Source organism: Eleginops maclovinus, chromosome 7 (genome assembly GCF_036324505.1).
Source record: "Eleginops maclovinus isolate JMC-PN-2008 ecotype Puerto Natales chromosome 7, JC_Emac_rtc_rv5, whole genome shotgun sequence".
Taxonomy (NCBI): domain Eukaryota; kingdom Metazoa; phylum Chordata; class Actinopteri; order Perciformes; family Eleginopidae; genus Eleginops; species Eleginops maclovinus.
In genome coordinates, this window is record NC_086355.1 from 1210879 (window position 1) to 1225738 (window position 14860).

General features: G+C 38.0%; 1 protein-coding gene across 5 annotated transcripts in view; it reads right to left on the reverse strand.

The window, feature by feature from the left end:
- Nucleotides 1-468: 468 nt before the first annotated feature.
- The window catches only part of lrch1 (leucine-rich repeats and calponin homology (CH) domain containing 1), a 57722-nt gene continuing 43330 nt past the window's right edge, over nucleotides 469-14860 (reverse strand). For 3 of the 5 annotated variants that reach the window (XM_063888464.1, XM_063888463.1, XM_063888465.1), the window contains 4 exons: nucleotides 12362-12471; nucleotides 11637-11774; nucleotides 11474-11551; nucleotides 4870-7886 (listed from right to left, as the gene is read on the reverse strand). In XM_063888464.1, the coding sequence (XP_063744534.1) occupies nucleotides 7608-7886; nucleotides 11474-11551; nucleotides 11637-11774; nucleotides 12362-12471 (605 nt within the window). In that variant the 3' untranslated portion in view covers nucleotides 4870-7607. Of the gene's footprint in view, nucleotides 4134-4869; nucleotides 7887-11473; nucleotides 11552-11636; nucleotides 11775-12361; nucleotides 12472-14860 lie in introns of those variants that run through there. The other 2 variants (XM_063888466.1, XM_063888468.1) reach the window with 1 other exon arrangement.

Here is a 14860-nt window from a genome sequence, read left to right on the forward strand (position 1 = left end):
TTCTATGGATTGTTGTATTAAAAATATACACCATTTTGAAAACAACAATCATTTAAGTTTTAGTATAACGTTTTGTGAGTAGTTTCAATTTAAAACCTATAAAATCATAAAAGGCAATATTTTAAGTAAAAATCTTAAACATCAAAGTTTAGTGACTAATCTTTTAAAACTATTAAATGGCCTGTTAAAATATGTTAAGGAATAAAATACACATGGTAAAGTATGTCCAGAAATAAACGGAAAAAAACATACGTCATGTCGGAAACACATTTTGGAAAACGAGTGATAGAGTAGTATGTGTAGAACAGAGGGTAGTAAAATAAGTCACAGCTCATAAAGGTGGATAAAAATGTGGTTAAATTTGAGTAAATGTAAAAACCACCAAAAGGTCAATATACATATCTTGAAAAAATGTATCCAAAACTAATAAAGCAGTTGAAAAATATATGATAAAGACTTGAACATGGATTTGAGTGTAATTATTTATTTAATGAATATTTGTCCACAAAGAAGCGACTCGTGTTTCCGTGGCGTGTCGACTGGCAGCGTGAGCGGCTTTATTTACATTATTCACAGCAGCAGCAGGTACAGGGGCGTCATGCAGGTTCTGTTCACAGCCCGGTCCACACAGAGGTACAAAAGGTACACATAAAAATAAATCTCCCATCAGAAAAGTACAAAACCGTGAAACAGGAAAGATTTATATACAAACAAGAGAAGCTGCAACTCAGCAGGCTAATTCACACCAGCGTCACATTTCAAAACTCATCTCAGATTTCATCAGTTGCCAAAACAAAGATATAAATAAAGTTGAATAAAGTGCAGATTCTGTCTCCCAAAAAACTGTGATGCTGTGCCCAAAAATATGGAGCCAAAATCAGCATTTTCAATGACATTGTATTCCAGATTTCTTTGTGTTTTGACTGTGTACTAATACAACAATGTTTGTTTTTCAGTCCCAAAGAAAGTTGTAATTTTTAAAGAACATATTTCATTTTGTAATTTGTGAGAATAAAGATGCTGTTTTTCAAAATAAAATACGCAAACATTTTATAAAAAAAAGAAAAAGACTTAAATTAATAATAAAACCAAAACTAAATGTAAATGATTCTTTACAATTACAACTATTTTTTCAACTCCAAATAAAGCTTTACATATTTTATCCACAAGAAATGATTTTTTCTTAATAGCATTTTTCTCCTTTCAAATTTGGCCAAATACACATTATTTAACCAGTGTAAGAAAAGCTCATAATTTCAGTAATAAATTATAATAATTAAAATCCTAGAGTTGATTTCAGCAGGAAATAAAATTGACTCAAAAAAATATTTTAAAATGAGAAATGTAAGAAATATTTTTAAAAAGCGTGTTATTTATCCTCCTATTTTACACAGTTGACTAATTGTCTTATATCTGATAAATATGAAACAGTACGTGTGTTATTACCCATAGTGTCAGAATGCATAATTTACTGTTATCAATATACGTGATATTGTGGATAATTCAGGTGTTTTCTGGTGAAATATACAGTACATACTCTGACAGGAAGTCCTTTATTATATTTACATTTAAATAAAGAGAGTCAAATGTTTGTTTTGGCAACCGTTAAATCCTCCAGTTTATTTATCCTTTGATTTAATTTACAGCTGAATCTTAAAGGAGATAAAGCTTTGGATACCAAGCTGCATCGTATTTATAGAAAATAAAATTCACTCGTTCTTAAAATCCGGCAGGTTCAGAGGTGGAAATACAAGGGTTTTATGGCATTTAAATCAAACATGATCCCAGATATAGAGTATTTTTAAAGGGGCGGTACGTAAATGTGTGATGATTTAAAGCCTCCTCATTTAATCCATCATTCACAGTTTATGGATTATATTTCTAAAGGCTGGTGGGTTTTGTCCACAGTATTGATGTATGTCATATGTCACGGTTAGCCCTTGAATAAAAGCCATGAGTTATTAGTATTCTTGTTAAAACTGTATTTTTCCTGACGTCTTTTCTTGCGAATTCATGACTTTAAAATATTATTTAAATGTTCGAAGAAATTCTATTTTTCCATCTCAATTTATTTTCACTTCAAAAAATTTGAGGGAATTGTATTTATTTTTTGTTTATTAAAAAAGTGATTTGAGGCAATATAAATGTTGTTTTTTCTCATGGATTTATAATGTTAATATCTGAGAATATCAGAGTTTTTTTCCTGTATTTTCATGAATTTATGACCGAATAATTACAGATAATATTTAGTTTTTCCCATAATTTACAAATTTGATTTCAGAGAATATTTTTATATTATTTGTAATTTCAAACTTCAGATAACGAGAGAGAATTGTACTTATTTTATTGTATATTCAAAAATGTAATCTCAGAGAATATATATATATGTATATATTTATATATTCTCCTCATAAATGTACACATTTATATAGATATTTTTCTTTGGAAATGTGTGACTAACATCTCTTTTCCTGGGATCATTACTCCGCTTACCCTGCTTTGGATCCGTTCATTTAAATGTTACAATAAAATAACATAGCCCTCATAAGACTTCTTATTGTACTGTCCCCTACTGGTCAAAATCAGTGAATGCAGCCCTATAGAGATTTCAAAATAAAAGCATCCTCAGGAAATAAATCAGGGACTGTCAGCAGAGGATGATAAAACCCAACAATTACGTACTGCCCCTTTAAAACCAAGCAGCGTAGTAGAACATGATGTGCCTAGCAACAGGATTCAAAGACTATATTTTCTCCCCTAGTCTGGTTATTTAAGACTCATTGTGGTGTTCATTTTACTCCTGAAGCCTCCTCTTCCTGAATAATAAAGCCTCAAACACAGCTGTGATTTTTAAGTGTGTCATTATGAAGGATGGTTAATATTTACCCATAAATCTGGGTTTGATCCTGCAGAGTCGGAACTGAGGAGCTTCTGGTTGTGACATTTGGCACGTTAGCAAACTGAATCTCATACAGACAAAAACTGCAGAAATAATTTCACTAAAAATGAGGAGACGTGAGAGAGGGTTTAATTAAATAAAAATGACTTGGTCTGATGCATGGAGCTCCACAGGAAGTCAGTCACACTTTAGAAAACAGAAATACCTAAAATATATTAGAGAAAATATTTTTGGCATATTGGTGTTTGAACTCGAACACTTTCTCTTCTTTGTATTATAAATATCTTCATGATTAAATCAAGATTAAGAGATCCTCGTTAAGACTAGAACAGATTGGTTTTACAGAAACACAAATAGTCTGTTAATATAGAACTGGTGTAATTATTTAAGAGTTTGCATAATATTAATAATACGTTGTTGAAGCTCCCCCAAATCTAATTCACATTTAATGAGAAAAAGTCATAATTTTACAAGAATAAACACAGCCTCATTTTTTACACTTATCAAATAAATAAAGCCAAATGAAAAACAGCTAATTTATCATAATAAATACACCTTTTTCAACTTAGTTACAATTCAGCTTAATCATAATATCTCATTTTTATAGAAATATGAAATAATTTGACGATAAAGTCAAAATATAAAGAAAAAAGTTGATCCTATAAATATGAATTTAATGCAAAGAAATGCACAAAATATTCTTCAAATAAATAAAGCTGTAAAGTTTCTTGTAAAAGTATGACTTTAACTTTAGTATTCTTTCCTTTAACTCCCCAAAAACACTTTTTTATTCTCATAATATTAGACATTTTCCACTGAAAAGAAAAGTAAAACGTATTTTTTATAGCATTTATTCTCTCCTCAAAGTGGCCCTAAGAATCCCTCCTGCTGGGTAAAAAAGAAAGAGATTGCCTTTAGTGAATCGTTCGGTCTCTCGTGTTTATCTGAAGAAATGGAAACACATCATTAAAGGTGAGAGTAACTTGGATCTGTGCGGCGTTACGTGTCAGACGTTCCCTCTCAGGATTCAGTAAATGCATCTTCTGACTGATTTAGTTCCCTTAACATCTGTGCATCCTGTGAGTGTGTGTGAGTGTGTGTGTGTGTGTGTGTGTGTGTGTGTGTTTCACGTCAGGTGTCTGCAGGACGTGTCCTCCAGCAGTGCATGCACCATCACCCCGAGCTTCACCATGCCCTTCTCCTCCAGGATGTGATGGGGGAGACACAGCTTGTCCTGGGGGGGAGGAAGAGTAGGACTTAGACACAATGCAGGTAAACGTGTGTGTGTGTGTGTGTGTGTGTGTGTGTGTGTGTGTGTGTGTGTGTGTCTCTAAATGTTTTCACTAATTATGCAAAAACAATGACAAAAATTACATTTACACACTTCCAGGAAATAGCCTCAGTCCAAAACATACCAAATATCTTCTCCTGCTAAATGTAGTTCAGCTTTTTTGTTTTGGACATTTGAATTAAAACCTGCATTGATGGACACGATGCATTGTGTTCAAACTCTTTTAGAATCCCCATCCAAAGGACTTAACTTTTATATTTTTCCAAATATATTTAGATAAACATTTCTACCCTTTGGCAGGTTTCTGGCTCTCTCCCCCTCTCCCCCTGATCGTCTCCCTGCAGGTACAGCCCCTCCCTCAGGTGATCCCAATCCCCAACACAGGTCTGCATACAGGCATGAGAGCTGCATTCTCTCCTCCCCTCTGCTGTGAGCTGCAGGGCTGTCAGTGTGTCACCATGTTTTTTGGAGATGTGCTCCTTAATTTTGGAAACCGGTTTCCTCTTTCTTTCATATTTGGTTACTTCCCTTTCACCCTCAACTCGTAGGGAATGTAACATGACAGAAAGGCATAATAGAAGCTGTTGCTAAGTCTGATTAACACTGACAATCCTGCAGTTAAACTCATGCAATGCAATTTAAACGCTTAAGGCAAACAATGACTCTTTAAAACAGACTGTACCCCTAAACGGCTTTATTACCTCCGTCTCTAACAGTCAGATATCAAACAAGTCAGAAAAATAATCCTCCTTAAATCTATTCACATCAGCACAAAATAAGCAATGTAAACGTACTGCCAGAATTAATTCACAGAAACCTAAATAACCACATTTATAATAAACAGAAATGAAAATATTAGGTGTATATTTTTTTATCTTACTCTGGTCTTTATTAAGTTTCTGTAAATGATGGAAACAGAGTGTGTTTCAAAATGTTCTCCAGAAAATATCCACATGTTTAAATCCCTCTCAGTTTCTCAAACAGAGCGCTAAGATGAACAACATATAATTAACTTCATAAATCTGGAGTCTTTAGCCCTTCAAATGTCTCTAACAACTCTTTCACATTGCATATAAGGAGATACAAAATAAAACATAAAAATCAGGATAAAATAAATAAATACACGAATAAATTAACATGAAAATAAATAACTTAATTAATAAATAAACAAATACATGTCTAAATTATGAAATGAGCAAATAAATAAATGCACAAGTAAATGAATTAATAAATAACTCAATTAAAATTAAATGATAAGAAAATAAATGTATAAATAAATAATAAAACAATAAATGAAAGATAAATTAAATTTGTTTAAATAAATAACTTTAAATAAAAATACAATTTGTACGTTTTTTTTATTTTAAAACATCACGCAGAAAAAACGTCTAAAAATACAATTCATGTTTAAGATTTAAGACCCAATAAAACAATCTAACATGATAATAATTATTATTCTATGGCTTCTGGTAGCTCGTGCTCTCCTTATCATCACACAATAAAAAACATGCTTTCTGCACCGTGTGCTTTTTATAGAGTCCAGTTATTCTGAAATATGGGAAACAATTAGGAAAATATTTTCAACGAATCATCATGAAGATGCAAGTCTTCATAACTTCTGATTGTGTATCTTTAATTCAGAATAAGTTTGGTGGAAATTTCTGATACTGATTCATGGGACAGCAGATCCATCAAAATAAATTGTAAATGTTTGATAGGTTTGAGGAGATAAGCAGCTGGTGCCACTGCATAAAATAGAAGCTCTCTAATCTGCAGCAGAATAAGAAAAGGAAGAACATGAGGTCATCACACAGCGGCATTCAAACGTTAAAAAAATCGAAGTGGGCGGGACTTTGAGATGACTGACAGTAAGTGGGCGGGACTTTGAGATGACTGACAGTAAGTGGGCGGGACTTAGAGATGACTGACAGTAAGTGGGTGAGACTTTCAGATGACTGACAGTAAGTGGGCGGGACTTTGAGATGACTGACAGTAAGTGGGCGGGACTTAGAGATGACTGACAGTAAGTGGGTGAGACTTTCAGATGACTGACAGTAAGTGGGCGGGACTTTCAGATGACTGAAAGTAAGTGGGTGCGACTTTCACATGACTGACAGTAAATGGGCGGGACTTTCAGATGACTGACAGTAAATGGGCGGGACTTTCAGATGACTGACAGTAAGTGGGCGGGACTTTGAGATGACTGGGTGAGACTTTGAGATGACTGACAGTAAGTGGGCGGGACTTTGAGATGACTGACAGTAAGTGGGCGGGACTTTCGGATGACGGACAGTAAGTGGGTGAGACTTTCAGATGACTGAAAGTAAGTGGGCGGGACTTTGAGATGGCTGACAGTAAATGGGCGGGACTTTGAGATGACTGAAAGTAAGTGGGCGGGACTTTGACATGACTGACAGTAAGTGGTCGGGACTTTCGGATGACTGACAGTAAGTGGGTGAGACTTTCAGATGACGGACAGTAAGTGGGTGAGACTTTCAGATGACTGACAGTAAGTGGGCGGGACTTTGAGATGACTGACTGTAAGTGGGTGAGACTTTGAGATGACTGACAGTAAGTGGGCGGGACTTTGAGATGACTGACAGTAAGTGGGCGGGACTTTCGGATGACGGACAGTAAGTGGGTGAGACTTTCAGATGACTGAAAGTAAGTGGGCGGGACTTTGAGATGGCTGACAGTAAATGGGCGGGACTTTGAGATGACTGAGAGTAAGTGGGCGGGACTTTGACATGACTGACAGTAAGTGGGCGGGACTTTCGGATGACTGACAGTAAGTGGGTGAGACTTTCAGATGACGGACAGTAAGTGGGTGAGACTTTCAGATGACTGAAAGTAAGTGGGCGGGACTTTGAGATGGCTGACAGTAAATGGGCGGGACTTTCAGATGACTGACTGTAAGTGGGTGAGACTTTGAGATGACTGAAAGTAAGTGGGCGGGACTTTGAGATGACTGACAGTAAGTGGGCGGGACTTTCGGATGACTGACAGTAAGTGGGTGAGACTTTCAGATGACTGAAAGTAAGTGGGCGGGACTTTGAGATGACTGACAGTAAGAGGGCGGGACTTTGAGATGACTGAAAGTAAGTGGGTGAGACTTTCAGATGACTGAAAGTAAGTGGGCGGGACTTTGAGATGACTGACAGTAAGTGGGCGGGACTTTGAGATGACTGACAGTAAGTGGGCGGGACTTTCAGATGACTGACAGTAAGTGGGTGAGACTTTCAGATGACTGAAAGTAAGTGGGCGGGACTTTCAGATGACTGAAAGTAAGTGGGCGGGACTTTGAGATGACTGACTGTAAGTGGGCGGGACTTTGATATGACTGACAGTAAGTGGGCAAGACTTTCAGATGACTGATAGGAAGTCGGCAAGGCTGACAGGAAGTGTCTGTTTCCACGGTTACGTGAGCTCGCTCCAGCTGTAGGCGAGGAACAGCAGGAGGAGGCAGAGCACGTGAAGAAGACTCGAGCCAATCAGGTCCCAGATCTGCCAGGAAGGGGGCGGGGTCTGAGTGGTGACAGACACCAGTGAAGAGGAAGGGGCAGGGCCCTTAGAGGAGATCGCCACTTCCCGTTTCCTTTCCGGAGGGGAGGTATCGAAGGCAACCAGTGCCAGCACCGTGACGCTGAGCGGCTGCAGGCGACACTGGATGATGTCATAGGGTGAGCAGAGGGACGACTGGCACCCCCGAAACAAATAATGAAGGAGAGGAAACAAGGGAGGAGGAAAGGGAATGAAGGATGTGAGGGAAGGATACAGGAAGAAAAAAGAGGAGATGACAATAGAAGACGAAAGGAAACAAGGAATGAAGAAGAGGCAGGGAAAGGGAACAAGTAGATGAGGGAAGGAGACAAAGGAGGAGCAAAAGGAAAGAAGAAGATGAGGAAAAAGGGAGGAAAAGAGAAAATGAAAAGGAAAGGGATCGAGGAAGAGGGCAAAAAAGAGGGATAAAGAGATGACGAAAGGATACAAGGGACAATAAGAGGAAGTGATCAGGAAAAGGAACGAGGAAACGGGAAGAAATACAGAATAAAAAGGTGAGGGAAGGACTCAAGGAAAAGGAGAAAGCGAATAAGGATATGAGGGAAGAATAGGGGGAGGAAAGCAAGGGGATAAGGAAACAGGTAAAGAAGGACGAAATTAAAGGAGGAGAAGAAACAGGAGATATAAAAGATGATAGATTAAAAGACAGAAAGTATCAGTGGAAAAAAGGGGAATTTAAAATGGAATAAAGATGAGATGACCAGAGAAGCAAGAGAGGAAGATGAGAAAAGATGATGGGAAGTATGTGTAAAAAAAAGAGGAGGAAAGAAGGTAAGGTAAGTATCCAGAAGGAAAAAGCAAGGCGGAAGAAGAAGAGGAAATATGGAGAACATTAGAAGTGAGGTAGAAATGGTGAAGGATAAAGATGGAGAAAAGTTGGAAGAAGAGGAATAAAGATCAGAGATGGAGAACATGAGATGAAATGAAAACAGAAATATAAAAAGTGAAACGTTCATCGAAAAAAAGAGGAAGAGGAGGATGTGCGATCCAGCAGGAAAGTCACAAAGGAGAAAGAAAGAAAAGGCCGGAGGTTAACCAATGAACACAGAGGTCAAAGGTCACAGAGGAGGAGGAGGTGAGGAAGAGGAGGAGCCGGCAGGCTGATTACTGAGAGGAGGAAGATGAATACAAACCCTCTCTCAGTAAACACACCGGGGTGATGGAGAGCCAGCAGGCTAGCACACAAGCTCATTATTAGCACGTTAGTCGCGGAGAAGCTGTTAGCACGTTAGCTCGCAGAAGCAAAGCGTCCACACAGAGGTCAGCAAGCAGCAGCAGGATGGAGGTCAACGGCTCACAGCGTGAATAAATACATAAAAATACATATATAAAAATGTTGTTTTATCTCAAAGAGGAGAGCGAATTCTTTATCGATGTCGAGACAATTTTGGTAACGTATTTGCATGGCGTTCAACATGAAACATAAAAAAACAAAAACAAACAATTATAATATAATTAATGATTTTAAAGCAGAGAATTACTAAATGATCCGGATTTAATGTGAATAAAATATCATTATTATTAACCTTTTTCATTATTGACATGTTATCTATTATTATTATTTTATTTTTGTCTGTGAAAAGTTAATTTTTTTCTAATTTAAGTTTTTTACAGTAAAATTGACCAGAAAATATATTGTTTTAAAGCTATATTTCACTTCCAGCTGCCATGTTTTTTTATTTTTAATCACTTTTACAAATGTCCTTATTATTTGGATAAATAAACAGCCTTTACTTCCCTTTGTTTTCTATATCTTTACACACAAGTCGTTTACAATGTTAAGACTTGGCTGTATTCTGGCCCTCTGCACAGAGCCAGGCTAGCTGTTTCCATCTGTCTCCAGTCTTTATGCTAATCTAACTAGCTGTTTCCATCTGTCTCCAGTCTTTATGCTAAGCTAACTAGCTGTTTCCATCTGTCTCCAGTCTTTATGCTAAGCTAACTAGCTGTTTCCATCTGTCTCCAGTCTTTATGCTAAGCTAAGCTAACTAGCTGTTCCATCTGTCTACAGTCTCCATGCTAAGCAAGGCTAACTAGCTGTTTCCATCTGTCTCCAGTCTTTATGCTATGCTAACTAGCTGTTTCCCTCTGTCTCTAGTCTTTATGCTAAGACAAGCTAGCCTGCTACTGCTTGTAGATTCATATTTATTGCAGTTATTAGTTTTGTTTCATTCTGAACATTCCCAAAACTTTTCCTAAACACTTTTCTGTCTTTTGTGGCTGAAATACCCACAATGCACCAGTCATAGAAACACCGTAAGAACAGTAACTGGACAGATACAGGACGATTGATCAGAGTCTCTTTTCACAGTGGGGTGCCAAACACAAACACACACACACACACACACACACACACACACACACACACACACACACACACACACACACACACACACACACACACACACACACACACACACACACACACACACACACACACACACACACACACACCTCTGTTTCAGAGTCCTGCCTGCTGTTGTGACGGAGGAAGCTGAAGCCACAGGCAGCGACGATGAAGATGACTCAGTGTTAAAAACCAGTTTAAAGCGATGAGACACACAAAAGAGGAAGAACAACAAACCAGTCCTGGGAGAACGCTGAGGCCTTCTCTAGTTTTTATTTAAAGATAGAAATTTGGGAAGTAGCAGACGATTATTAAATGTTTCCTGAGTTTGGATCTGAATTAAAAGCCTCTGGGCTCCTCTTAAGACCCTGCGTTTGCTCATGTATCAGCTGTGTTCCAGCAGGATTAAATGTCGTTAAAATCCTGAACTCCTCAGCCTCCTCCCAGACCTGGTTCAGTTTGAGTCGTCCTCAGGGTCCTGCAAATATTATCCCTCACTTACCGTCATAAATCAGAAGATAAGTGGCGTTGCATTTCCTATTTCCCTTCAGACCCACACCTTTAGTTAGCAGGACACTTCTTCACAGGTCTTTTATATCTTTAACAATCAGCCAACTGAAGCCACACATGATGATGAAGTTGGATTATGGGGGAAGTTCCTCTGATGAACTGGGGGTGTTCTCAGGTCAGAGGTTGCTGGTTCAAATCTCTGCTTGGACTTTTATAACTTAATACTGGTGGCGGATATAAAACTGGACAATTAGCAACTCAATTGGTTTAGTTGATTTGAGTTGTTTCTCGTCAGCAGAGGCTTTCAAAGTCAGAATAAATTAAGACAATAGTGCCTACATTTCCCATGATGCTTTGGGAAGTGTTGTTATGGATTCAGTGAGTTATGCTGCAGCTAGGTCTCTTAAAATCTCAATGACGATCTCATATAATTACACTATCATTGTCGTTTACTGCCAATTAATGGTCACATTTCTCCCGGATTAAGTTTGTTTTTCACGTCTCACACATTTTTAAATCAAAGTCTGCAGTACTCAATGTAAGGAAAAGGTGGATAGTTCAGACAAAAGTCACTGTTGACTCAATTTAATTTAAATCCACAACTTAGCTAACAGAGCAAACCTTCCCTTTTTTAAACCAAAGTAGCAGGTTTCACCGCTTTCGTGCATTTTTGTTTCAATTTACAACATTTAACACAAGCTCAAAACTGCAGATTCATCTGGGAAAATATACGTATAAAAAATTGCAAACGTGAAAATTCTCAAGTGCTGACTTGAAGACAACCCCCAGTTCAGAGAGAAGGGTGTGGGGGTATTATAGATATACTGTATATGTTAGGGAGGGGGTTATTATAGAGATGTCTTACCTGTGGGACCCCGATCTTCCTGCAGGCCTCCAGAAAGTTCTCCACATTTCTCCGACACTTGGCCATGCTGAGTTTGGGCTGCAGGAACCAAGAAGCACGGTTCATATTAACCTGTTTACAGAAAATACCAAAGAGGCACTGACTGATGTTTCTGGAGGCTCACCACGGCGGGGGAGGGGACGTGGATGCTGCCCACGGAGCGAGGGCGGATGTGATTGGCCAGATGGCAGAGAACCACGCCGTCCATCAGGGAGGAACCCAGGTCTTCAGGGAGAACAACCTTCAGACGGCTCTCTATGCTCTGCCGAGGAAATACAAATATTAGTATATTAGTCACTGATACTTTGTTCTCAAAATTGAGATTTCTTATTTTCTCAGAATTTGGACTTTTTTCTAAAAAAATCTGACTTGTTTTTCACCTGTTTTTGCTATTATCTTAAGATTTCTGACCTATTTCTTGGAATTTCTGGCTTTTATCATAAAATTCTGATTTCAGAACTTTTTCTCAGAATTCTGACTTGGTAACAGAATGAACTTCTTTCTCAAGATGTTGATACATTTTGACTTTTCCCCTCAAAATGTTGACTATTTTCCCATAATTTACATTTCCCAGAGTTCTGGCTATTATCTTAAAACTCTGCCATTTTTCCACACAACTTTTCTTTTTTTTTATCAGAATTGACTGTTTTTTCTAAAATTATTTTTCAGATTTCTGACTTTTTTATTTATTTCTGGTTATTATCTTAAAATTCTGACTTTTTCCCGGAATTGTCTTTTTTTTTTGGTTTCAGAAGTGGAGAACCTACATACTGATATACACCTGAACAGGACATTATATATATTTTTCATTTAATCACACACTAACTAATAATTATTAACGTGTCTCACGTCTCTCAGATGCTCGGTGAGCTCCAGCTCTTCCCTCAGCTGCTCCATCTTCCTCCTGATCGTGAACTGAGGATCCACCGACTCCAGACTCTTGTGGCTCCTCAGGAACACTAGAGAAGAAGAAGAAATGGCAGCATTAGGATACATTACCATTTCCACAGTAACACACCCAGGGTCCCACTTTAGAGAAGTATTTATTCACTGTTTATTCATAAATGGCGTGATTACAGTAAATAATGACCATTCTCTAACTTTTCGAGGAGGGAGAAAAACGTTTCAGAGTCACTAAAACACCGGAGATTCATGATGCAGGTGAAAATTCAGATTTTTTTTGGAATGAAAAGCTAGTAAATGCTGGGTTTAGAGGTTTTTAAGTGTACATTTCTATCTAAAAAGTGGACATAGATAAAGCTAAATATAATGCAATGTAATTCTGCAGGGACAGTCCTTTATATAGGTGATCATTTTGCTGGTGTATTAAATCTATGGAGGAGTTTCTAATACTTTTTTTTAATCAAATCCCCCTTTTATTTATTGAAATGCTTGCCTTCAGTGTGTGCAGCAGCTGCATGCAGAACACTATGAAGTGACTTCCTGTAAGTCCACACTTGGGGACACAGAAATAGCCTTTCTGCATGAAGGATATAAAAGCTTATGCAAGCGAAAAATTCACGTGCACAGAGCGGAGGATGCGTTGAAGTGAAAGAGCTGGAGATCGACTCACTGCACATTCAAAGGCATAATAATATCTGTACAAAATGCTCTATAATCAATCAGATAAACCTGCTGCTTTTTTCTAAGAGCAAGAAAAATATATATTTTTTACTTCCCATTTATGCGCACGCACACGCACACACACACACACACACACACACACACACACACACACACACACACACACAAACACACACACTCCGTTTACAGCCGATAATACTGAACACAGATTTGATTAAGCGCATGTTCACTGAATGACCACAAGGGAGAGCTACTTCAAAGAAATGACCATTTTCAGATTTTTTTGCAGAATTGAGTCTTTTTTTCATAAAATGTAATTTAATATATTTAAATATTTTTGGGATTTATATTTTGCAGATTGTTTTTAAAATATTTTATTGGGTGGTTTTCAGCAAATTGGTTTGTTTTTTCTGCTGCTTTGTCATTTATATTTTGTTTGTATTTCTCATTCCGACTACAAGTAGGTCATGTGACTGGTCTGGAGGAGTGTGAACCCCCTCAGAATATTAGGAGTTTTTTGTTGGATGATCTCCCTCTGTGGGAGGCAAAGACAGGGGGGTCTAAGGGAGAGCAAATCATTCTATCTTTCAGATTCATCTTCTAGGTCAGGACATTTTACGCTTCCTCCTCCTGTTGCAGATTCTAGTTTCTGCGCCTCCTCCACTGATGGGCTATTTAAAGGATTGGAAGGGTATTTTTAAACCCTGCACGATGACTTGTGTTTTTTACGTCTTTCTCATAAATTATTCTTAGCCCGCTAAAGTAGAAAGCTGCTCCTTTAATAAGATCAGTCAGGAGTAAATCACAAGACATGTCCACCAAAAGTGAAGGAACATATTTACACAGCCTTATATATTACGCCTTAATATCCTGCTGCTACTGTACCGATACAGTGCCATTACTATTGCAAATAATATTTAAAGAGGATTTATTCTGTTAGGTTTCTGTCTCCTGTAGTGCGTTATGTAGGTTTCTGTGCATGTAAATGGTCTGCAAAGGCTAAAATTCCAAAGTTTCGTGTTCCTATTGGCTAGGGCTCTACACTCTAAGTGATAGGCTAAGGGGCGGGAAGTCTGTAAGCGGATGACCAAACGCAACGGCAGCCAGGGGCAAACTATACACATACTGTATTATATATTGAGAAGGAGGCTTAAAGGGAAACGATATAAACACAGATGGAGGTATTATTATAGTCACACACACAGGCAGCTGATTGGATGTTAATGAGGTCAGCAGCAGCGTGTCACTTCCTGCTGATCTCACCTCCCTGAGGCCTAAAGCCATTACACACATTAGTCATAATATTATCTCTCTCACATACACACACACACCCACACCCTAGTTGAATAGTTATTTTAATAATTCAGTGTTTCTGTGAGAGGATCTGTGTTTGCTTTTGCATTGTGTAAGATAAGAAGTGTGTTTTTACATGAGTAGCTGTGTGCGTGTGTCAGATTAATGTGCGGGCAAAAGGTTCAAAGTACCTATGAATTAATGCATTTTACAACCACCCTATGAACCCTGTGATTCAGTTTAGAGGACCTGTGCTACACTCTGCACTGGGGACACATTACAGCACTTTTAAATCTCTACAGTTGGTTTAAAAAAACATGCTAACACAGTAGCATACACTAGACTCCATGCTAACACAGTAGCATACATGTTTGCCATCAGAGATTTGAGCCGACATGGATGTTCTTCCCAGATTTCACTCGGAGAAGAGTCTCTGACGGTCTGTCAGGCATTGGTTAACATTCAGAAGCT